The 25,618-nt window shown below is 42.0% G+C and overlaps 2 protein-coding genes across 3 annotated transcripts in view; one reads left to right on the forward strand and one right to left on the reverse strand.

The window, feature by feature from the left end:
* The window catches only part of jam3 (junctional adhesion molecule 3), a 42,134-nt gene extending 39,240 nt beyond the window's left edge, over positions 1 to 2,894 (forward strand). Inside the window, exons 8-10 of the mRNA XM_033049468.1 lie at positions 1,014 to 1,032; positions 2,092 to 2,152; positions 2,667 to 2,894. Of these exons, the coding sequence (XP_032905359.1) occupies positions 1,014 to 1,032; positions 2,092 to 2,152; positions 2,667 to 2,702 (116 nt within the window). The 3' untranslated portion in view covers positions 2,703 to 2,894. The remainder of the gene's footprint in view (positions 1 to 1,013; positions 1,033 to 2,091; positions 2,153 to 2,666) is intronic.
* A 1,595-nt stretch (positions 2,895 to 4,489) lies between these two features.
* The window catches only part of ncapd3 (non-SMC condensin II complex subunit D3), a 54,244-nt gene continuing 33,115 nt past the window's right edge, over positions 4,490 to 25,618 (reverse strand). For both annotated transcript variants that reach the window (XM_033049865.1, XM_033049866.1), the window contains 11 exons: positions 25,412 to 25,549; positions 23,647 to 23,780; positions 22,505 to 22,701; positions 20,377 to 20,487; positions 19,283 to 19,432; positions 17,786 to 17,964; positions 16,316 to 16,461; positions 14,541 to 14,630; positions 11,963 to 12,037; positions 9,339 to 9,396; positions 4,490 to 7,368 (listed from right to left, as the gene is read on the reverse strand). In XM_033049865.1, the coding sequence (XP_032905756.1) occupies positions 7,275 to 7,368; positions 9,339 to 9,396; positions 11,963 to 12,037; positions 14,541 to 14,630; positions 16,316 to 16,461; positions 17,786 to 17,964; positions 19,283 to 19,432; positions 20,377 to 20,487; positions 22,505 to 22,701; positions 23,647 to 23,780; positions 25,412 to 25,549 (1,372 nt within the window). In that variant the 3' untranslated portion in view covers positions 4,490 to 7,274. The remainder of the gene's footprint in view (positions 7,369 to 9,338; positions 9,397 to 11,962; positions 12,038 to 14,540; positions 14,631 to 16,315; positions 16,462 to 17,785; positions 17,965 to 19,282; positions 19,433 to 20,376; positions 20,488 to 22,504; positions 22,702 to 23,646; positions 23,781 to 25,411; positions 25,550 to 25,618) is intronic.

Consider the following 25,618-nt stretch of genomic DNA (forward strand, 5'->3'; position numbering starts at 1 on the left):
ACTATATCTCCTCGAAAGAGTAGGGCGAGGTAATGTAGACCAAATACACCAATCTCTGACAACTGGTCACCTCTGTCTCCATCGCAGGCAACAGTCTATCAACTGACATCTACTACAAACCCACTAATACCTTGACAACACCTCTACCACCCTGCCTCGTGCAAGGACTCTCAATATCTCCGTCTCCATCACATCTGCTCCCAAGATGAGATTTTCCACTCTAGGACATACTAGGAAGGTCCCAACCTGATACGTCACGTGTGAATTTCTTCCACAGATGCTCCCTTCCTCCAGCACTTGCAGTGCATTGTCTCCAATCTCCCAATGGAACTGATTTGAGATGTTAATCACTTCTCTCCCTCCAGATATGTCCTGATCTGCTTGGTATTGAGGCATCTTCTGTTTTTTACTACTGATTTCAAGCAATAGCAGTTTTTTGCCTTGGCTTTCTTTTTATGTTTAATTTTTTGCCTGCATACCTTACTATTCAGCTGGTATTCCTTTAAAATCATTTACCTAACAAATGTCATGCACCTGTTTTAGTTCATCCTATTCTTTTCCCATTGCTACTTGTGCCTGGTAAAATTTAGCAACTGGTGTGGAGGGAAATGTTTGTCCTTTTCAGCAAAATGGGACAGTACTAGAAACGTGTTTGCATCATAGTTCATTAAACAAAAACTTCTAATGTCACTTTGTTTAATACAGGTGGCAGCGGTGAGAGCTGCTGCCTCAGTCCCACAGCTCATCCATTGTTTCCATGTCCAAAATACCACTTGTTAGTTAATGAAATGGCTATTGTGAATAGCCTCTGTGGCAAGAAAATTATTGAGGGTTTGGGGAGGTGGGGTTTAAAGTAGAAGGGCGTATGAAGAATTGGATTAGTGTCGCATTACTGTTGATGGGTGCTTTGTGCTGAGCTCAAGAGTCCATTTCTGTACCGTGTGTGCCTCTACCTGTGTTGTGTGTCACTTTGCTCATTTCTGTAATTCACTCCTGTCTTTCTCCTTCCCCAGAGAAACAGCCTGCAAACAGGTAAGAATTGCTTATTCTAGCATTTAGTTTCTAACCTGTCTAATGTGAGAGTTTTGACATCTTAAGATGTGGGATAGGAACAAGGTATAAACATATTTGTGCAATCCAGGATAGGCATTTGATCAAGCCAGCACTAGGAACATGTAGCTCTTTAAATTAGCTACGATAGTCCTACCCATTCCACAAGGTTCTACAAATCTTGCTCCTTCAACTGTCCAGTTCCTTTTGCATTTCTCAATTTTAACTTTCAAACAAACAGCAACTCGGGGAAGTGATATCAAAGTGGAAACTTGAGATTTAATGTGGCCGTGCTGGAAGCCCACATAACTCATGGTGGAAACCAGTCCTGTGCCCCAGCCTGTCTGTTCTGGCCATTTTAAACCCCTTCTCCAGGACTCCGAATTCTCTGCCTGTCCACTGTGCGATGAAGTCTTGTGCTCATTTAAAAAGTGACCCTGCTTGCAAGCCCAGCCACCCAGTGCCGGGAGTGTTTCACTGTATCCTGGTACACGTGCCAATTAACCCAACGCCAACAGTATCTTGGTTCTGCCAACATTCACCAGAGGAATATTCATTCCCACAGTTTTCCGACACAGAAACTGTTCTGGGATATTGTTTTAGATTGATGAGCGGTTGTGGACTGGAAACGTTAACTATTTATTTTCTCCACGGATACAGCTATGGGTACTCCACCGATTCTGTGTTTTTTGTATTTAATCCATAGTTCCTGCAATCACAAGTTTGTTTATGGGTAGGGGCAGATACTAGGAAATGGAACACCCATAGGCCATTATTTTCCAATTATTGACATTAGCAAATGGAAATTTATACTTCATTAGGGGTGCAGTCATGGGTACTTTTTCTCATCAACATGACATGAATGGGAGTTTTTACAAAACGATCACTGTGGCAAAACAATTGTGATTTAATGCTCTGAAAAATTAAATCTGATTATTAATTAGATAATGTCAATGTATATACAATTCACCTTTGTATATCATTGAAGTGAAACATGCAGGCATTCAGGCTTCAATGCTGTGTACCACACATTTGTTTCAGATACGAGGCCTCCTCAAAAGCAGAGAGTGTTGATTATGTCAGATCAAGTCCTGAAGCTGAGGTAAGAATGATTCCACAGATAAAACCTATATACTGATAAATTTTGTAAGTGTATAATGCATTTAATGTTGTGATATGTAGATTCTGTTGCTGCAAGGGGGTTGTGATCTGGCACTAAGAGGAACTCTATTGATTACATTTAGATTCAGCCGCTTTACACATTTTTTAAATAAGGCTCCACTTTATACCAAGTCTAAGTGACACAGCTTGGAAACAGGCCCTTCGGCCCACCAGGTCTGCGCGGACCAGAAATCCCCATACACTAGCACTATCCTACACATGAGGAACAATTTACAATCTTTCACCAAATCCAATTAACCAAAAAATCTGCACGTCTTTGGAGTGTGGGAGGAAACCAAAGGTTTCTGCTGGGTTAGAAAATCTAACGCTAACCTGAAATCTGACCTAATCTCCCGCTGTGCCACCATGCCACCCATATCTGTGGAAGAATGTCTTTGCATCTGCCTTTCTCACTTTTGCTCATTGATATAATTTGTTCCTTCTCTTCATTACAGGGAGACTTTCGACACAAATCTTCCTTTGTTATCTGAAGAGATGAAGAAAATGAAGATGGTTGAAAAATCTCATTCACCAGTGGTTTGAGTTCCTTTATGTATTTATCTTACATGTTCATAGATTTGTAAAGAATTTAATACCAGAGACTTGTGATATGAAATTACCTTTTGCCAAAGCTGTTAACCAATCTTTTGCTATTAAATAAAGACTTTTTATTCTCAAATGTCCATTCTGATGCTACATGTAGTCAGTTCCAGTTATGCAAAAACCGAGCCCTCAATCCTAATCACAAGCCTTCCAATCAACTACAACTGAAAAAAACGGTTTAAGTTTTACTTATCATTGTTTTTTGGGCACTTTCACTAGACTCAAATTAGAAGGGGGGCCCAGCGGTAGAGCTGCTGCTTTACAACGAATGCAGTGCTGGAGATTCGGGCTCGATCCCGACTACGGGCGCTGTCTGTACGGAGTTTGTACGTTCTCCCCGTGACCTGTGTGGGTTTTCTCTGACATCTTTGGTTTACACCCATACTCCAAAGACGTACAGGTTTGTAGGTTAACTGGCTTGGTAAATGTAAAGATTGTCCCTAGTGTGTGTAGGATAATGTTAGTGAGCGGGGATCGCTGGTCAGCGCGGACCTGTTTCTCTACTGAAAAGAGCTATACCTAAACACTAGGTTCTGAAAAACAATTTGCAGTTTTTTTGAAAGGTTTTTGTAAAACTACTGAATCTGACTTGCTTGCGGAGAAGTGATAAGCTTTTCCACTGAGATATTAGTTCCTATTGCTTTGAGTTTTCAATAAATACTGCAGATATTAGGTAAAGCTATAAATCTAAAGGGAACGGAGTAGAACTCATTAATCTGAAGCTTCTGTACTTATTACAAAATTTGAAAAGACATTCTCATTTTTGAGAATAGACACAAGGCACTGGGCAGGCAGATTTCTAAGAATCTTTGGCTTGATGCAGTGCATATTTCATGTTCATTATGTAAATGTCATTAATAGTCAACTGTTTAGTTTTACAAGCTGTTGGTAGCATTTCAGTCTTGGGAAAAAAATAACATTTTGCTACTCCTCTTTGGAATTTAAGGCTCTTCCCGTCATTAATTCCTCCAGCAGGATCATTAAGGAGTTAAATTCAAAAATGCACACACATTTTGCAATTTATAAATATTTATAAATTTGTTTAGAATGTTTTTACTTTTTCAATGGCCACGATAGTTTTGTACCACTAAAACATGCAATCATTATAGTGCCTTTTGTAACGAAAGTTTCCTGTATTTTCTAACTCAACAGATATGTTCCAAATAGAGTTCACACTGCCACCCAGCTTTGTGTCATTTGCTAATGTTACTTTTAATTCCTTCATCTAAATCATTTATATATATATTGTAAATAGCTGCGGTCTCAGCACCGAGCCTTGTGGCACCCCACTAGTCACTGCCTGCCATTCTGAAAGGGACCCGTTAATCCCTACTCTTTGTTTCCTGTCTGCCAACCAATTTTCTATCCATGTCAGTACCATGTGCTCTAATTTTGCTCACAAATCTCCTGTGTGTAACAAAGGCTTTCTGAAAGTTTAGGTACACCACATCCACTGGCTCTCCCATGTCCATTGTACTCGTTACATCCTCAAAACATTCCAGAAGATTTGTCAAGAATGATTTCCGCTTCATGGCATGACGGAGAATACAGAGGTGGCACTGAACAGGTTAACATTTTAGAAACACTCGTTAAATCAGCTAAAGATTTATTTCTGCAATTCACTCTAGATTTTAGGTGGAAGAAAAAAATGCAGCATTTTACACAAGGTCTGCTCTAGAGTTAATAATGTAGATATTTATTTTATTGTAATCTAATAGCTGATTTATAAAATAAGGGTTTGTGACAGTGCTCTATGAAATAGGAAGCCATACATCTCATGTAAGTCCCTGGGGATAATCCATAAGGGTCATTTATCCTTTAACCTGTGACAGGATATGCAACTCATCCCCTGGACAGCTCAAGTCCAACTTTCATGCAACTGAGCAACAATCTCAGTTAAATTAAAAGTAAACGCACATTTAAAGAAAGTTGTCCAAACGTTGGAATGGTGCCCTGTGCCTGAACAAGAGCACACTGCATGTGTAACTGAGATCATTGAACCACCTACATTATTGTTTGCAACAATAGTATAGAGAGCATTGATTTCATCAGTGCTAAAAATTAGTACGTGGACATAAATGAAAATCCAAGCAGATGGACTAAATTGAGCTAACTGACAAAGTACACTCAAACACCAATACTCTGACTGCGTCAGTAATGAGAGAGAGGGGAAATCAGCACATTTCCTGTGGCTAAATCAAATGTATTTAATGCTAAATTCGGATATAGCAGTGGGAGATCAAGGGGTAATTCTGAGATTGAATATTTTAGTAAATATAGTTTAAATTTAGAAACCGTATTGCAATAAGTTGTGAATAGAGGCTGAGCCAGCTTTAGGCAAGTTATTCAGTTAGTCAAATATTGTATTTTTCAACAGGAAATCCCAACATTATAATTTTACAGTAATTTGTACTCTAATAAACCATCTACTTGATTCTGAATTCATTGAAACTTCCGCATGCAATTTCCTTGTTCTGAAAAATGTAATCAGCTATGGCCTGACTTTGAGAAACTAAATTGACACACACACAGCCAAAGTAATTGGGAGTGGGCCACTGCCATTTAAGAAGCTCCTGGTTGATCTGACTGTGATTATCTCCCCACAATTGCATTTCCCCCCCTTGCTTTTTAATCCCCATGGTCCAAAACTGCAACCCCCTGCACCAGCTCCTCAGCCACACATTCATACATCCCACCTTCCTATTCTGACTCTCACTTAAATGAGGCACTGTAAGTAATCCAGTGCTTATTCTCCTTGAGGTTCTGCTTTAGTCCTAACTCTCAATGCAGGATCTCATCCTTTTCTACACAAGTCCCTGGTACCTATATGTGCAACAACCTCTGTCTACTCACCCTCCCCCTTAAAATATTTCTGCAGCTGCTCCTTGACTGGCGTCCAAGAGGCAAGCAACATGCCACCCTGGCATCGCCTTTTGAGGCTCCTCATATTCCTCCTGTTTGTTCCTTGAACTCTCGTGTCTCCATATCGCTACTCCGGCTGTGCATCAGAACCAGTCGCAGTCCCACCAACCTGGCTGCTGCTTTGAGAGGCCATTTCTTCCCTCTCTTCCCCCAACAGTACACATGTAATTGAGGGTAGTGGTCATGGGGCCTCCATTACTCTTTGCCAACCGCCTCTACCCTTGGTGCCACCCGATTTACCCGCCACAAATACCACTGGCATTTTACATCCAGGTGGAAATTTACATCATCCTACATCTGCTGAATATAAATAGAAAATGTAATTCTACCTCAGGTATACTTACCCACAATCACACCTCCACCCTCCCTCTTACAACAGTCTAAGGCTTATGCTTCTTTCCAAATAAAATGTATTATTAAAATCTATCCACACAAGTTAAAGATTTTTCGGACATCACAGCTTAGCCCAGTCTGAACTTTTCATGAGATGATTGGGCAGTCAATGGCAAATCTGCCCACCCTTTGCAGCCAACTGCTTGATTCACATCAAACATGAACCAGTGTTGTCACAGTCGTGTGGCTGAAACTCTGCAAGCTGTTGTCCTTTTAGAGGTGGGGACAAAAGGCAATAGAGGGTCAGAAAGCAGCATCACAACACAATAACACAGGGAAATGCAAATCGTGGACCTTTGAAAACAAGGCTGAAGAGGTTTGCTTCATCAACACATTTCTGTGTTCTGTTTGTAGTACTCAAATGAACCTTTGTCTAAATCACAACCTGCTGCCTCTTTTACTTTGTACTAATAACAAGCAGAAACAGACTGAATGGCTCCTGCAGATTGGAGAGCAGGCAATGTTTTCTTGCTCAAGTACAACAGGAACTTGTTCATTATTTGCTTCAATCATTTCTTACATCCAATTACAGCCTTGGCTTTCACATTATCATTATGCAGCTTTATTAGGAAGATTAAGCTTTATAAAAGCCAATGGACTGGCTTTAGCCACATACACCCAGCTTTGCTCCTGTTTACAGCCAGGCCACAAAACAGGGGCATCCTGCACGATACCACAATGTTATTACTAATGAACAAGTCAAGAAGAGATCTCAACTCAAAAATGCACTGCCACTTTATGCGAAAGCTCTTTGAGTCTCAATCACAGCAGTGATATGTTCACTTTAAACACAGTAATTCCCACTGCTAAGGTAATCAATGCTATGATATTCAAGCTCCTAATGTGTGGCCCCTAATTCATAACACGTAGCAATATTGATTAAAAGAATCTAGTATTCAAACTGTCAAGCCAGAAAAATTATATTAGTCAAATATACAACAGGGCTATAAATATGACTTTCCACTAAACTAAAAACAAAACCCATGAAATTTGTCACAGCAAAAATAAAATATTTGTAGTCTGTTGTATAGTTGTGAGAAATGACAAAGTTCTCTGCCGAAATTCTGAGTGTGCAAAAGGAAGAAACATCGAACAGCACTGACAGTAAAATACAAATTGCAAATTTCTGCTTCAGTTTGAACGCTTTAGTTTTTCTTCTGAGATCTAGTTCTGCCTTGGAATGGGTTTGTTTTATTGGCAGCTGGCGATTCCACCTTCCACTGTCGTGGCTGAGGTACCCTGTGGGAACAGGTAACAGATTAGTGCATTTTGAAATCTAATCTGACAAAAACAGCAGCACTGTTGCCACTGAATTGTAGCGATCTGGAGCCCATACAGTCCATCTCCTCCAGCTGCCTCCAAAGAGAACAAAGCCAACAACCCCTTTGTGTAGGAAGGAACCGCAGATGCTGAAGATGGACACAAAAAGCTGGAGTAACTCTGTGGGACAGGCAGCATCTCTGGAGAGAAGGAGGAATGGGTGGCGTTTCGGGTCGAGACCCTTCACACATGGAACGATCTGTTCTCAGTTTTTAATCTCATCCCCTCTGACCTCCTATTTTCCAATACGCAATACGTCAACAATCTGCTTCCTTGTTCTTGCTCCACAGCCCACGTATTATACTCTATAATACCTATTCAATTCCCCTTTGAAAAGCACAAACATAGAACAGCACAGCACAGGCCCATCAGCCCATAATGTCCATGTTGAACTAAGATAAAACTAATTCTCATCTGCCCGCCCTGCGATAGAGAAATTCTGACCATATATGCCTCACTAAAAGGTCACACCTCAGCCTCCTACATTTGCATACCCAGTGCAGAAACAAGGAAATGCAGATGCTCAAAAATAACACAAAATGCTGGAATAACTCAGTGGGTCAGGCAACATCTCTGCATCATCCCGATGAGTTATTCCAGCATTTTGTGTTTGTTTTAAGCATAGCCAATGCCATTTTCACCACCTTATGTTACCACTTTCAGTTTCTGCCACTTTCACACATAGATGTAAGCCTTTTTTTCTTACATGTCTTTTAAAGCCGTTCCATTTAAAGTCTAAAATGTGTTTGTGCAGGAAACTCAAGGCCTGCTCAGGTATAAACTTCAAACAACATGCAATCCCAACTAGAGGTTGAGAACTTTCAAGTCTCTTCCTCGCCGATGTAACCATTGCTGTGAAGATAATCTCATAAACATATATGGTTGGGGATGTAACATCAAGTAAAAGCACTGGGAATCTCAATTCACAGATAGCTTTATTAGAGTGCAACTTGGACAAAGAAATGATCCGAGCCACTTGGCTTCACCCAACAACATAACGTTTCTCAAAACACACTCCCACACGTATAGTCAGGTCTCTCCGTCAGACTTTCACTTCATTCCTCCAAGATGAATCTCATCACTCACTGCCTGCTTGCCGGCCATGCTGTTTATCCGACTTATAAACTTTACACAATTTAACCTATATTCCACATTCACCAGTACATATTTTATAATGGCACTTGTTCCAGGACTGAACATAACTCTCAAAGGAATAAATGATTTAACCCACTGTATCTGGCATCAGAAGTATTTCAAAATGTGAACAAGGTCTTTGGAAAATCTATTATTAGAAAGTAACCATGCAGAGTGACATTTCTCTGGCTAGTCTCAGATATATCATAGGTAGACAAAAGTGCTGGAGAAATAGAATAGAATAGAATAGAATAGCCTTTTATTGTCATCCAGACCGAAGTCTGAACGAAATTTAAGCAGTCATACATACAATACAATACAATAAAAAACAACAATAAACACATATTAACATCCACCACAGTGAGTCCACCCAACATCTCCTCACTGTGATGGAGGCAAAAGTCTTAGGGCTGCAGTCTCTTCCCTCCTCTTCGTTGCCTATTTCCTTCGCTCCATAGATGCTGCTGCACCCGCTGAGTTTCTCCAGCACTTTTGTCTACCTTCGATTTTCCAGCATCTGCAGTTCCTTCTTAAACTCAAATACATCATCATGATTTGAATGTAGGCACAAAGAACTGCAGTTGCTGGTTTACAAAGAAAAGACACAGAGTGTTGGAGTAACTCAGAGGGTCAGGCAACAGCTCACTCCAGAGATGCTGCCTGACCTGTCGAGTTACCCCAGCACTTTGTGCTTATTTATCATGATTTCTATCATGTCTGATGTCAAAGATCAAATATATTTGTAGGTTACTTACGGTTTATCTGGGGACATCAGACACAATAAGTTATTTTGTTCCTTTGACCGTTCATGACCTGTTGGTGATAAATAGACGATTAGCTATTTCAAATAATTTAGTTTGCTTAGTCACAAGTCAAGTCACATTTATTGATATAGCACATTTAAAATCAACTCTCGTTGGCCAAAGTGCTTTACATTTGTTATAAGAATAGTATAAACAAACAAACTACATACATATAGCCCTCGCTCAGTGGACGTCAGGAAAGGCTTGGGAGTATAGATACGATTTTAGTCTTGACTTAAAGGAGTCAATGGAGGGGGCAGTTCTGATGGGAAGGGGGGATGCTGTTCCACAGTCTAGGAGCAGCAACCGCAAAGGCACGGTCGCCCCTAAGCTTATGCCTAGACCGCGGGATATTCAGCAGTCCCAAGTCGGCCGATCCGAGGGACCTGGAGGTGGAGTGGTGGGTGAGAAGACTTTTAATGCAGGAGGGGGAAAGCCCATTGAGGGCATTGTAGACATAGAGGAGGGTATACTTGAAATGTATACGGAACCGCACAGGGAGCCAGTGGAGAGAGGCCAGGATCGGGGTGATGTGCTTAGTCAGTGGAATCATGCAAGAAATGTTTTAAAATCATTCAACTTGCTGTAATGAATGAGTTCATACTAGCAGTGACTAAATTAACGTATTGAGCAGCTTGAATGAAATGCAAATGCATCTGAGAGATATACACCGATATATTCAGCCTACGGTTGTGAGCATCTGTCCTTATGTTGTAAACTTCAGTTAAGCTGCCGACACATCAAGTGATCATTCCATCTGGCAGTAAAGAAGAACAATTTAAGGTGAAGGGGAAAAGATTTAACAGGAATCTGAGGGGTAACTTTTTTATACAAAGGGTGGTGGGTGTGTGGAACGAGCTGCCAGAGAAGGTAGTTGAAGCAGGGACTAGTGTCTTTCTTAACTTTTCCTATACTCTTTCCCTTTAACTCCATCCTTGTATTTCCAGTTTATCTCCTCCCCCCCCCACACTATTTAGTTTGTACCCACCCGTGTAACAGTGGCAAACCTGCCTGCCAGAATACTGGTCCCCTGCCTGTTAAGGTGCAACCTGTCCCTTTTGTACAATTCACCCTTAGTGCGAGTGGATGATGGATGGTCTATGTGGAATCTGTGGGCTGAAGGGCCCGATTCCACACTACATCTCTAAAACTATCAATGTCTTTTGATTTTGTATTCCAAAATCAAGATCCTCCCTCAGCCTCTTCAAGCTAAGTAAAGAAAGCTCATAACTAAGATGCTCCATGCCAGTAACATTCTGCTGAATGCCTGCTATATCTTCCCCAGTAGATGATGTCCATTTTACAGCATGGCAACTAGCACTGCACGCAGTAGCATTATCTCCCAGCTTTTATATACTTTGCCTCATTCAGTATCTAGTCATGCTATGCTGCCATCTACAGGACCAGTGGATTTCTGCAAACTTATTATTCACATCATCTACATTCACACGTAATTCATGAAACAAACAGTAAGGGTCCCAGCAGGGAAGGTTGGGGGTACAACTGGTCTCAGGCTTCCAATGACTAAACAGCTGTCTCCTCTTGGGTATCATTGGCAATCTGGGATGCCAAGCAACATCTAAAGGGCCTTTCCTACTTGGCCGTCTTTTGCGCGTCACGCAGATGGCGTGCAAAGATTTTGTACATCACAAAATCCTGCAACGCCGCACGCATCACTGCCCATGTCATCGTGCACCACGCGCGCATCACGTGCGTGTCATGACGCGTAAATGATGGCTAAGTGGGACAGGCCCTAACTCTACTCTAAAGCAAAGCCAGCCTTTCCGGTTCATGCTTCTAATATTTTCTGAGCATTCTCCTCCTTTAGGAGTAATTTGTATTCATGCTTGGCAAGATATAATCGCCTTCTTTGTGCCCAACAGTTACTACCCCAGCCATACAATTTATATACTCACAGAAATATTTTCCAATACCGACAAAACATTTAACTGCTATTTATTTTGTTTTTGCATGAGATGTAATGTGAGTAGCGATGCCAACATTTATTGTCCATTTCTAATTGATGCTGAACTGAGGAGGCTTAGTTTAAAGATACATTGCGGAAACAGGCCCTTCGGCTTTGGAGTGTGGGAGGAAACTTGAGCTGACGGAGCAACCCACGCAGGTCGCGGGGAGAACGTGCAAACTCCGTACAGACAGCACCCGTAGTCAGGATCAAACCCGAGTCTCTGGCGCTGCGAGGCAGCAACTCTACCGCTGCGCCACCGTGCCGCCTTAGGGTCAATCACCTTGATGGCTCTGAAGACGCATGTTGGTCAATGCAGGGCAAGCATGGTGGATGTCCTTCCCTGCCTGATACTGGTGAGCAGATGCCTCACCAGCCACCTCACATCCACAGAACTGGAGTGGAAGCAAGTCATTCTCAAACACGAGACATACACTGGAAGGAACCACCAAGGAAGTCCCTCTTACCCAATTTGTATTAAAGAGTTATTAAATCAAACAACTCCACATTGCAATTGGGAAACAGCAAATTACAAAAGGAGCGGAAAAAATGTGCAAGTAATAATCATGAGTTTACACGTTAACACACAGTGAAGCACATTGCAACTTACCGTTTTCAGCTGTTGGGGTTTGAGTTATACTGATGTAGCTGACTCCTGCACCAAAGGTCACATTGCCAATTGTTCCTGAAAGGAAAACAGATCAATTAAAAGTTACATAAATATTGTAGTTATTCAAGAGTGTTTATTTATCATATGTACTGAAACAGAACAATGAAATTCTTACATGCTGTAGCACCACAGTTATGTATACACACCACTCAGTAGATATCATAGTAAAAGCAAACAACAAATAGAAGTTCAATAAATTAAAAAAAAAAATTTAATGCAAAACAACGAAGTCCCTAGTGTAACCAAGACAGTTTGTAATCTAGTTGTCGTTTGTAGAGTTGTGTTCAAGAGCTTGATGGTTGCAGGGAAGCTGTTCCTAACCTGGATGTCACAGTTTACAGCCTCCTGTACTCTCTTCCCAATGGTGGGAGTGAAACGAGAGTGTGGCCAGGGTGGTGTGGGCCTTTGCCAATGCTGGCTACCTTTGTGAGGTTGGGAGAGGGCATGGAGGTGAAAGAGCTCAGAGTTGAGGTGGGAACAGAGTTGTGAGGGCGTCAGGTCATCCGTAATTGTATCCACAGCAGGATAGGGTTGAGGGATTGTGGCCAACTCCTGCCCCTAACTGTACAGGAAGGAAGTGCAGATGATTGTTTAAACTGAAGATAGGAACATAAAGCTGGAGTAATTCAGCAGGTCAGACAGCATCTCTGGAGAAAAGGATTAGGTGTCATTTCGGGTCGAGGCCCGCGATGTTTCGGGAAAAGGCACATATTTCGGTTCGAGACCCTTCTTCGGACTGATGTCAGCGGAGAGGGAAATACATAGATAAGGAAATGTTAGGTGTGAAAATATGACAAAGGGAATGGAAATCAAGGAAAACATAGAATAGATCACTGTTAGGTGGGAAAAGGTAATAACAAAGAGATAAAATGTGGTCGGAGACAGTAAGACTGGTCGGAGAACTGGGCACGGGGGAGCAATGGAGAGAGAGAGGGAAAACAAGGGTTACTTGAAGTTAGAGGTCAATATTCATACTGCTGGGATGTACCAAGCAAAATATGAGTTGCTGTTCCTCAATTTGCGCTGGGCCTCACGCTGACAATGGAGGAGGCCCAGGACAGAAAGGTCAATGTGGGAATGGGAGGAGGAGTTAAAGTGTTTAGCAATCGGCCGATCAGTTAGTTTTAGGCGGACTGAGTGGAGGTGTTCAGCGAATCGATTGACGAGCCTACACTTGGTCACGTTGACATATCGACTGCCCTGATGTCTCACAGCTTCTCTTCAATCCAATTCACCTGCTGAAGAAGAGACTTCAATCCAAACTCAATCAACAACTGCTGAAGTGTTGCTCTTTATTTTCTACCTTAATCCAATTTTGAAACCAGATACATTAGGTAAACAGCTGCTCATTTCTTGTGCACAAACAGAATGGAGCCAAATGTTATTTGGAGCATCATTAGAAAATGTAACAAGTTTTGCAGCTGTAGCATGCACCCGAAAATAAATCACAATCCAATTCTGAATTCATTTTTGAGTCAGGGTTAGTTTTATATATATGTGTCTGGCTGGCAATGATAGTAGGTGTTACTTTTTAGTGTGATTTATTCCTTTCTCTGAGCATCACTGCCTATCCTAGTTGGTCTTGAACCACGCCACCTACTAGGCCATTTCACAGAACATTTAAGAGTCAACCATTCTGGTGTCTTGGAGTCATAAGTGATAGGAGCAGAATTAGGCCATTCGGTCCACCAACCAATCATGGCTGATCTATCTCTTCCTCCTAACCCCATTCTCCTGCCTTCTCCCCATAATCCCTGACACCCGTACTAAAGAAGAATCTATCTATCTCTCACATACTGACACACACACACACACACACACACAGAGTCACGCACAGACCAAATGGCAAGGCCTGCACATTCCCCCTTCCCCCTTCCCCAATGGACATCCCCAAAGGAAAACATTTTTCACACAGAGAGTGGTGAATCTGTGGAATTCTCTGTCACAGAAGGTAGTTGAGGCCAGTTCATTGGCTATATTTAAGAGGGAGTTAGATGTGGCCCTTGTGGCTAAAGGGATCAGGGGGTATGGAGAGAAGGCAGGTACAGGATACTGAGTTGGATGATCAGCCGTGATCATATTGAATGGCGGTGCAGGCTCGAAGGGCCAAATGGCCTACTCCTGCACCTATTTTCTATGTTTAACCAATCTGAGCTCCTGCTTAGTTTAGTTTAGAGATACAGTGCAGAAACAGGCCCTTCAGCCCAACAAGTCCACGCTAACCAGCGATCCCCGTACACTAACACTATCCTAAACACTTGGGACAATTTACAATCTTTACCGAAGCCAATTTACCTACAAACCTGCACGTCTGTAAAATGTGGGAGGAAACCGGAGCACCCGGAGAAAACCCACGAGGTCACGGGGAGAACGTATAAACTCCGTACAGACAGCACCCATAGTCAGGATGGAACTAGGGTCTTTTGTGATGAGAGGCCATGACAAAGAGTTTTTCTTTGCTTCCAATATTTCATTCCATCCTGGCAGATTTACTATCTCATGCTTTAAGATCACTTACGGTCTGGAGTGCTGATGGCTCGTTCAGTCATTGAGGCATTGGTCGATGAACTCTCAGACGCTGTATTCTCCTTCAAGCTCTGTAATGAAACTATACAGAGAGAGTGCTGGTTAAACATCGATGCCACACAACAGTTCATTGCCCAGATATGGTACTCGGATCAACGGCGTATACCAATTATTTAGTATACTTTTCTAACTCCGCCCAAACATCACCCTGCATTGCAGAAATCAGGCAAACTACTGAATTAAAATGACCCCTGTTTATTTCAGATATCTTTGCCCACCAGATGCCAGCTTCAGGCACCAACCGTAGCAAATAGCTCTGTTTTAGTATTCAATATCATCAAAGAGGATAGACACAAAATGCTGGAGCAGCTCTGTAGGTCAGACAGCATCACCAGGAAATCGTACAGAACAAGTTACAATAGACATGGAAGTCACTTCAATACCATTGGAATAAAACTAATCATCATGTTTTTGCTATCTTGCAACAGCTGATATCTTCTCTTTCAAAGTTTTATCCCATCAATGCTTTAAAGGTGGTCTCATTTATCTTATTTGTTTTCTAGATCTAAGTGTGTTATAACCCATCAGCTTGCAGCCTGAAGAATGTATGACCCATAAAGTCACAGAATCATAGTAAAAAAAAAAACAGGCCCTTCAGCCCATCATCACCATTAAGTATCTATCTCCAGTTATCAGCGCTAGATATGCCTTGACTATCCCAGTGCTCATCTCGATATTGGTTACATGTGAAAATACTTTGGTGAAAAGCTTTCCTCACATCTCATTTAAAATTTCTCTCCTCTCAAACGCCTTCTAGTTTTACATTCCCCTGTTCTGGGAAAATGAATGACCATCCTATCTATGCCCCACAAATTATCTGAATGGTGTCAAGTTGGAAAAAGGGGAAGTACAACAAGATCTGGGGGTCCTTGTTCATCGGTCACTGAAAGTAAGCATGCAGGTACAGCAGGCAGTGAAGAAAGCGAATGGCATGTTGGCCTTCATAACAAGAGAAGTTGAGTATAGGAGCAAAGAGGTCCTTCTGCAATTGTACACCTGGAGTATTGTGTGCAGTTTTGGTCTCCAAATTTGAGGAAGGACATTCTTGTTATTGAGGGAGTGCAGCGTAGGTTTACAAGGTTAATTCCTGGGATGATGGGACTGTCATATGTTGATAGAATGGAGCAGCTGGGCTTGTATACTCTGGAATTTAGAAGGATGAGAGGGTATCTTATTGAAACCTAAGATTATTAAGGGGTTGGACATGCTAGAGGCAGGAAACATGCTCCCGATGTTGGGGGAGTCCAGAACCAGGGGCCGCAGTTTAAGAATAAGAAGGAAGCCATTTAGAACGGAGATGAGAAAAACTTTTTTTCCTCCTCAGATTTCTCGAAAGCTGTCTGACCCACTGAGTTACTCCAGCCTTTTGCGTTGAACATCTGAGAGAATCTCTTCTGAACTCTCTCTCTATTGCGACCACAACCTTCCAGGTGTGCTAAGCAGCATAGTACACAACACTCTAAGTGTTGTCTGACCATTCCTTTGTTCCAACGCAAAATGACATCCCAACTCCTACACACTGCGGCCCAGCTTATGTAGACAAGCATGCGGAAGGTACTGTTGAGGTTTGATGTGTAAACGCTCCCCAGTCTTTTATGGTTAGCATTGTGCACAAATGTAATGCTTCATTTATGTCCATGCAGTGTAGGTTGGGGAACAATCGGAAACCAGCAGGATTAATAAAAACCTCATCATACATTGACCCACCTGCAGTATCAGGATACTTGTGAGTATATCTGCTCCCCCTCAAGGTGGATCCCGGTAATACAGACCCAGTGGTTTTTCTTTTCTGGCTCATTTCTACCGCCTTCTTTGCAGAGTTTAGAATAGCCAGAGTACTTAAAGGCATGGATCTGTAGATTATAAATGCCAACAGCTTAAGTATTTTTTTTTCTTAGTGCTTCAATGATCTCAGAAATGTCTATATGACTGAGGAGAAATTAGCCAAAAACTTTAAGTTTCATTCATCATTTCTACGTCAGCCATTTACAAGATTTTCTTATTTTTGTTTTGAGCGTTTAATACAATTAAGAATTATTTGCCCCCGTGAAATTGAAATGCTAACTTTCTCTTACATAGGACAGCACGGAAAGGCTTGTCGGTCCACGCTGTCCATGCCAAAGATGATGCCACGTTAAACTAATCTCATCTGCCTGCATGTGATCCATATCTCTCCATTCGCCTCTCAAAAAGCCTCATACAAGCCACATTCACATCTGCTTCCACTACCAGTGGCAGTGCATTCCACAAACCTAACACTCTCTGCGTAAAAAAAACGTGCCCTGTACATCTCTATTCATCTACCCCACCTAACCTTAAAGCGTTGCTCTCTAGTCTTTGATATTACCACCCTGGGGAAAATGGTTATGACTTACTATATTATATGCCTTATGATTTCATAAAAGCAAATAGCAATGAAGTGTATGTGCAATGAAACATTTGCAGTTGTGAACTGAAATGTACATCAAACATTGCAATATCCAGCATTTGTAGGCGTTTGATTAATGACAGTCAGTAGTTACGGATTCAGTGCAGGTTTAGATGAACATTCAGCTGGAGCAGGTAACATATCATGGCCGCAGTTAATAAAACTCCAGTAAACCTTCGCAATAACGGACCATGGAGGGGGGCTGTTGTCCGCATTTGCCGATAGTCCGCTACAACTGAGTGAGGGGTGGGTAAAGCTTAACCCAAGGCCAGGATGGGAGAAACAAGGCGTTTGGGGGTGGGTGGGGGGGGGGGGGGGGGGGGGGGGGGGGGGTGGGGGTGGGGTGGTGGGTGGGGCGGGAAGAAATGGTGTGCTGGTGTTTAAACAAGCGGGAATTCAGTGGTCGGGGAGTTGCTCGGTCCCATACGTGGTGCTGCTCGTTCTCTCCGCTCCCACAACCAGAAGTTCCTGCCACAGGGGAGGGGTGCAACGGGAGACCTGGTACACTATAACCAAAATCAGCTATACAGCGGCCCATTATTGCAAGGGTTTGCTGTATATAGGAATGGATTCAACATTGATTTACAACCAAAACCATTTCAAAATACATCATTTTTAAGAAATAGCCAATCTTGATTGTATCAAATTCACTATGCAAATATTAATGACAGATTTTCATTAGAAATTCAATGATACTCTAATGACACAGTACTGGAGTGTAAACTGCAAAGATAGTTTAGTTTTTGTACCTGCGCTTTGTGAGCCTGGGCGTAAGCAGTGCTATGGATGTAGAAATAGGAATACCAAACGGTGAAACAGAGGACCTCTGCTTTGGGGGTGTAAGCTGGACTACTCGGGTACCAGTAGAGAGTGCTTCAGTTCCAATACGTACAGCAGAGCGCACCGAGGGTGAAGCCCTTGGTGATAACTTTAAAAAAAGACCAAAAATGTAAAATTATGGACTGCAGATGAATTCTCACCAAATATAAAATCACAGATCCTCAAGGGAAAACCTTGGAACATCCGAGCACTTGTCAAACTTATAACTAACTTGTCAAAGTTATCAAATTGTTGGTTTAGTTTAGTTTAATTTAGAGATGCAGCGCGGAAACAGGCCCTTCAGCGCACCGAGTCCGTGCCGACCAGCGATCCCCGCACACAAGCACTCCCCATACGATAATTTTACAATTTCACAGAAGCCAATTGACCTACAAACCTGTACGTCTTTGGAGTGTGGGAGGAAACCGGAACGCCCAGAGAAAACTCACACAGGTCACGGGGAGAACGTACAAACTTCGTACAGACAGTACCCGCAGTCAGGATCGAACCTGGGTCTCTGGCGCTGTAAGGCAGCAACTCGACCGCTGCGCCACTGTGTCGCCCTCAAAGTATTGACATATTATTGTTACATGTACGAAGACAGTGAAAAACTGTTCAATGTGCTATCCAGTCAAATCATACATCAACCATACGCAGTTACAAAGAGAAAAATAAATAGTGCAGAATGTAGTGTTACAGCTACAGCGAATCTTCTTCTGGGACCACCACGCATTGAGCCGTTACCCTCTGGCTGCATCTTATAAATTATTATAAAATTATTTATTAACAAATGTTGATGGCTTAATATAAAAGTTTTCTCATATAGAAGTGCGCTACAATGTCAAATTAACTTGTTCAGAGATACAGCGTGGAAACAGGCTCTTTGGCCCACCAGTCCACGCGGACCAGCAAATACTCGCACTATTCTACACTACTAGGGACAATTTTACCAAGCCAATTAACCTCCCAACATGTACATCTTTGGAATGCAGGAGGAAACCAGAGCTCCCGGAGAAAATCCACGCAGGTCATGGGGAGAATATACAAACTCTGCAATAACAGCATCCGTATTCAGGATTGAACCCGGGTCCCTGGTGCTGTAAGGGAGCAACCCTACCGCTGTACCACCGTGCCATATGCTGTCCATGTATTCCATGGATGTATACAAGATGTTTAACAAACTATTCAAAAAGCAATTGGACATATACATGGATGGGAAGGGTTTACAGGGATAAGAGCCAAAAACGGGCAGGTGGGACCAGTGTAGACTGGGGATCTTGGACAGCATGGGCACGTTGGGCCAAAGGGCCTGTTTCCCACGCTGTACGACTTTGTGCAAGACATTAAATCAATTCGCCGATGTTCAATGGGCGTGCAATCAATAAAATAAAATCAATTAAAAAATCAATAAATAGGTGAACACATACCGCAGCTGCACCCACTGTCACGCACTCCGTCCCCTCCTCCCCAGCAACCTGCTCTTCATATTTTTTAAGATCATACTCCAACTCAGCCGCCAGCTGCCGATCAGCAGCAAAAAGTTCCTTGATCTCATTCCGATAATCCTGCATTACTTCCTAGGGAAAAAGAAATGAATATAATATTACGGTCAAAACTCCAGGGAGCTGGTATTCAGCTGTGGACCCAATGTGTACCCAAGGCGAAGAAAGAGACACTGGCTGACCAGCTGAGTTGCTCCTGCATTTTGTGCCCATGTCCGTTTGCAATGACCCATGAGGAATACTTAGTTGTCTTTTTTTTTTTTAAATCCTTAAGATGGCAAAATGTAAACTTCAATTGAACCCATTTGCACCCTGGTTTATAACTACTACCGCTGCTATCCTAGACTAAATCAAGTCCTGAAGAATAGGCTACCTGCTGATCTACAGAGCCAATGGTGCTGATGCATTTAAGAATGAGAGTGAAATAAAACCCGTGGTCAACGTCCCAGTTTTATTGATTACTTAATTTGGGGCCGCAAACCCCAGTAAGAGGAAAGTGATGAACTTTGGAAGCTGTGGAAGGAGAGGACTGGATAAAGAAATCACTCCTGCTCTTCCTAATCAAGACAAATATTTAAACGCTACATGTTATCAATTCCCTTCAGTTGCTTGGCTAATCAAGCGTTGGGGGGGAAAAAAAAGCCTACAGCTGGTGCCAAAATCCGTGGTAACGTTTGTGGCATGCAACATCATTAAATTATTCGAATTGCAGAGTTAGATCACCACATGCAGGAGGTTAATAGGGACTAATTCCTTTAAGTTCTCTCCATTTCAACTGGAAACTACATGCTTTTTTAAAAACCCTGTTAGTGGAAGTAGGGACGAGTTCAAGTTTAAAATATAATTTGGATCATAATTACGTTCATTTGTCTTTCCAAGAATTAAACCTTACATGAGTAAACTGGTGTTAATAAAATCAATCTAATTATTATGGCTGTATATTTTTAACTGAAGAATTGTTGACACGGCGAAGCTTCCATAAATGTCTCAAAGAACAATCACTGACAGACAACTCTTACTTGCAAGTACTGCATGAGATCCTTCAGCGCTGGGATGTGCTTCTGCTCTAGTTGACTCTTCAGAGATGATACAATAGGAATGATGTTTTCTACAAAATTCTTCTTCTGGACCTGTAAATAAAACCCGTGCTTTAAATTTCCAATGAGTAAACATCACTTTGTATCACTTGTTATCACCTTCTGCACATTCAATTGTTCCATATACCTCCTGTCTCTTGTTTCCCTCTCCCCCGACTCTTAGTCTGAAGAAGGGTCTTGACCTGAAATGCCACCTATTCCTTTTCTCCAGAGATGCTGCCTGACCCACTGAGTTACTCCAGCTTTTTGCTTCTATCTTCAGTGCAAACCAGCATCTGTAATTCCCTCCTACACCTACTCATTTCCCAATTGTTTGGCAAAATTGATTATTTTAAATCATGATCCTGTGGTTTCTCTCCATATTTTCCTTGCAGAGGATCTGTAACATTTTCCCCCACTTTTTAAATAAATTGGTGAATTGGCAGCTTTGAGTTGAGTTCATGTCTTTAAAATCTTAACCCAGGACTGTCAAATTATTTTTACTTTGGTTTGCAACAGCGCAAAGAGAAACACAAATAAAATGTAGCCTAAAATGTAACTGTGGGAAGTTAGAACTATGGCAAGAGCTACGGAATTAAATAAATAGGGGATTTGGATGCAACTTTACAGTGAGCTGGCAAGACTGCACTTGGAATATCCCATATAAGTTTGGTCCCCATATTTCAGGAATGATGTATTTACATTGGAGGCACTGCATAGAAGTATATCTAAGGTCTAAAGAAGGTTGCCCAGTCATCATAAAACCAAGGGATTGGTGTATGTGGAGAGGTTACACATACATTCATGGGAGTTTGGAAGAATGAGGCAATCTTACTGAAACACACCAGGTTCTGAAAGGGACTGATGGAGAGAATGATAAGAACATCCTTGAGGGTGGGTAAAAGAACCACAGATATTGATTGTTTCAAGATACAAAGTCATTCATTTCAGATTGGAGAGGAGGAAGAATTTCTTCTCTTTGCAACTCACTACCACAGAGAGCTCTGGAGATGCGTCGTTGAATAGATTCAAAGCAGAAATGGACAGAAATTTGAACTACAAAGGAGGCAATGAGTGTTGGAAGAGGGAAGGGATGGATAGTATTGAGGCCAATCAGAGCAGGCTTAAGGAGCCAATTGGCCTACTCATGTCCCTGTTTTCTCTGTCCACGTTGAGTAGTTTATTGGGTCATTTTAGTGGGAAATAGAGAGCCAACAACATGGCAAGGATACACAAAAATGCTGGAGAAACTCAGCGGGTGCAGCAGCATCTATGGAGCGAAGGAAATAGGTGACGTTTCGGCTCGAAACGTCACCTATTTCCTTCGCTCCATAGATGCTGCTGCACCCGCTGAGTTTCTCCAGCATTTTTGTGTACCTTCGATCTTCCAGCATCTGCAGTTCCTTCTTGAACAACATGGCAAGGATGACTGATTTACTTCCTTGAAGAGCAACAGTGAACAATGGAGGTTTGTCAGTGCTGATATAGCTTCATAGTCTTAATTACTGATACTGACTTTATATTCTAGATTTAGTTACTTATCCAAATTGCCATGCTGACCTTTGAAACTGTAACTTAAAGTTAAAAACATTCAGACCAGCCTAGAATCATACAACGTGAATATAGGCCCTTCAGCCCAACATGCCCCATCTAAGCGAGTCACATTTACCCGCATATCACTCTGAACCTTTCCTAGTTGTGTAGTTGTCCAAGGGTCTTTTAGATGCAGGTTTGGTGCCTGCCTCAACCACCTCCCCTGTAGTCAGTTCAATATACCCGCCAACCTTTGAGAGAATAAGTTGCCCTTCAGGTTTCTATTAACACCTTTATCCTCTAGTTTTTCCCCAATGGGGAAAAAAAGCTCTGTGCAATAACCCCATCTATCCCCCTCACAATTTCTATACACCGCGAAAGGATCACCCCTCAGCTCTTGGGCTATAAGGAATAAAGTTATAGCCCGCCCAACCTCTCCCTCTAGGTCATGCCTCGAGTTCTGGCAACATTCTACGTAAGAAGGTCACCTATTAACGAGGACCATGCATCGCCATGTTTATGTTTACAGATTAGTTACCTGTGATATGAGCTTTTTCTGTGCTACCTGCATGACTGCATTAGCCATGGCCATTTCATCATCCAGCTGAGCATCATCACTAGATTTTGTTCGAAAAGAAGTGAGTTTGATCTCCTTGCAACTCATCACCGCGAATGTATCCGAGAGCAATTCATTTGCCTCCATATCCACTGGAAGCATTCCATCAACGAAACACGCTGGAAACAGATCAATTAAAATGGGTATTATAAAGTGGAGTTGCAAGAGACTGCAGATACTGGAGTCTGGAGCAAAGAACAAACTGCTGGAGAACTCAGCGGGTCAGGCAGCATCTGTAGGGGGAAATTGACAGAGAATGTATCGAGCCAACTCTGAAAAGAGTGGAGGGGAGATAGCCAGTGTAAAGAGGTGAGAGGAGTGGGACAAGCAAGGGATAGCGATAGGTTGATCCGGGTGAGGAAGGATTGAAGAAGGGTCTCGACCCGAAACGTCACCTATTCTTTTTCTCCAGAGATGTTGCCTGATTTGTGCCTCTCTTCGAGGAGGGCTGGATGTTGTCAAGTGGGTCTGTCCTCTCTTTCCCTCACTGTTAGGGAGAGTGTACACCAGTGAAGATTAGTACATGGACATCATTGCTCCGTGAAGAAAGTATGCTCAAAGACATATCCCCAAAATTAGCCTGAGGCAGGCAGAGGTAAAAAATCTGATTAAGTCACAATATCTTTTTTGAATGAAAGTGTACAGGCATGGCAATAACTGGTCACCAGAAAATCCAAATGGCTTAATGTTTGTTGAGGTTATACCATTAAACCCCACTGGTGTGATGTACACGGCACAAGGGAGGCATGGTGACGCAGCGGTAGAGTTGTTGCCTTACAGCGCTTGCAGCACCAGAGACCCGGGTTCGATCCCGACCACGGCTGCTGTCTGTACGCAGTTTGTACGTTCTCCCCGTGACCTGCATGAGATCTTTGGTTTCCTCCCACACTCCAAAAACGTATAGGGTTGTAGGTTAATTTGCTTGGTATAAGCGTTAAGTGTGTGTAGGGTAGTGTTATTGTGCGGAGATCACTGGACAGTGTGGACTCAGTGGGCTGAAGGGCCTGTTACCACGCTGTATCTCAAAATTAAACAGAAATGTTAATAGAATCATAAATTCATACCTAGAATATCATGAGCAAGTTTGTTGGTAACATTGAAACGTTGTTCATCTGTGAAGTGTTGCAACAGAAACTTATAAATAGTCATTCGTTTCTCTTTGTTTTTATTCCCCTTCAAGGAAAATAGCGTCTTCTCTCTGTGATGGATACATAGAACAGTCAATAATGGAGCATTCCATTCTCCTGAAATACTGAATATAGACAATAAAATATGACTTCAACTAGCAAACAACAAACTTGACACATAACAATTGCTCAAAATATTATCACATTACAACTGAGTGCAATATTTTGCTATTTTTGAATATAGCTGTAAATAAAATGAATAGAGTGAATGTCACCATTCATATTTATTTGAAAAAGCTTTAAATCACAAATGTTTATTTTATTTTTGGATGCTTTATGATAAACAAGTTTCAACCTCTTATGGGATGTGCGTGTATGGATGTACTCAAAGTATCATGGGTCAAACTAGCCGAATATTGCTACTGAGGGTTTCCACTGTTAGTCACCCAGCACAGGAGTCGGCCCGACAGCCCACCATACTCATGCTGACCCATGTTCCCATTTACCCGTACATGATCTGTAGCCTTCAAAGCCTTACAAGTGCTTGTCCCAATGCTTCATAAATGTAGTATGAGTACGCCTCCTCCACCCTCAGCAGCACGTTTCAGATTCCAAGCATTCTCCAGGTAAAAATGTTCTCAAGGCTGTTGATTTGTAGTTCTTATAATAACAGTGGCCTTACACCATGTCAGGTTATATAGATTTTATTGATTACAAGCAATGCAACTTCTCACTTAAGAGCTCACTTTTAAAAACTAACGTAATGCAGCAGACCGCGACGCTAACAAGCTAGTGGGCGTAACTACAAATGCACGAGTCACTAATCTACAAAGGTCCCCTCTGAACATCCTTAAGCCTTAACCCAAACCTATGCTGTGGACAGTTTCCTGCTATCTATTGATGACCGTATAATTTTGTATAACTCGGCATCCCCCACTCCAAGGAAACAAACCCATCCTATCCTAGAGGGGAAAGATTTAATAGGTACATGAGGTGTACATAGGTACATGAGGAGCAACTTTTCCACTGAGGGTGGTGGGAATATGGAACGAGCTGCCAAGAGGTAGTTGAGGGTGATACAGTGACAATATTTGAAAGGCACTTGGACAGTTACAAGGATAAAAGATATTTAGAGGGATATGGGCCAAATGTAGATAACTGGGACTAGTTTAGATAGGGTATCTTGGTCAACGTGAATGAGTTGGGCTGAAGGGCCTGTGTCCATGATGTATGACTGACTCTAAAACCTTGGAGAATCAGCAAAAATATCTGCACCTTTCCATTGGATGTTGAAATGTCATGTATTTGAAATATTAACTGTTTCTCCCTTTCTGCAGACATCACTCGACTAATTGAGCATTTCCAGCGCGATCCGTTTTTATTTTAGCTTTCTATGTCTATTAACTTGCACGTTCACCTTTTGTAATGCAGGTACATTTGGGGTTAAAGATAATAGATGATCCACTTAAACAACAATATATTGATTGAGAACACCCTCTCTGTCATTTACCTTTACCCTGGCTAACAGGGGGCCATTAGTTGATAAGGTTCCAACAATCTATTTTGATGTGAGTGATTAATATGGTTGTCTTTATTGTGAATTCTACCAAAGACTTAATGCTAGTGTGTGAAACCTGACATACTTGATGATCAAAGTATATCACAATGATAGTGCCATCATTTAGAAGTGAAGTTTACGTACCGCTCAGTTTGAGTACATTTATTGTATTTGTCATGTTTTTCATAGGCATTGAAGTGGAAAATGCATTCAGTAAATTGTTGAGAGAACATAACCTGGTTTCTTTTCAGGAGCAGGTGGACTAAACAGAACTCTGCAAAGCTGAAATAAAATAGGTCAGTTTTATCACACATATGAATCATCAAATCACATGAATCAAAAAAAGTGGCA

This window comes from Amblyraja radiata, chromosome 33, assembly GCF_010909765.2.
Source record: "Amblyraja radiata isolate CabotCenter1 chromosome 33, sAmbRad1.1.pri, whole genome shotgun sequence".
Lineage (NCBI taxonomy): Eukaryota > Metazoa > Chordata > Chondrichthyes > Rajiformes > Rajidae > Amblyraja > Amblyraja radiata.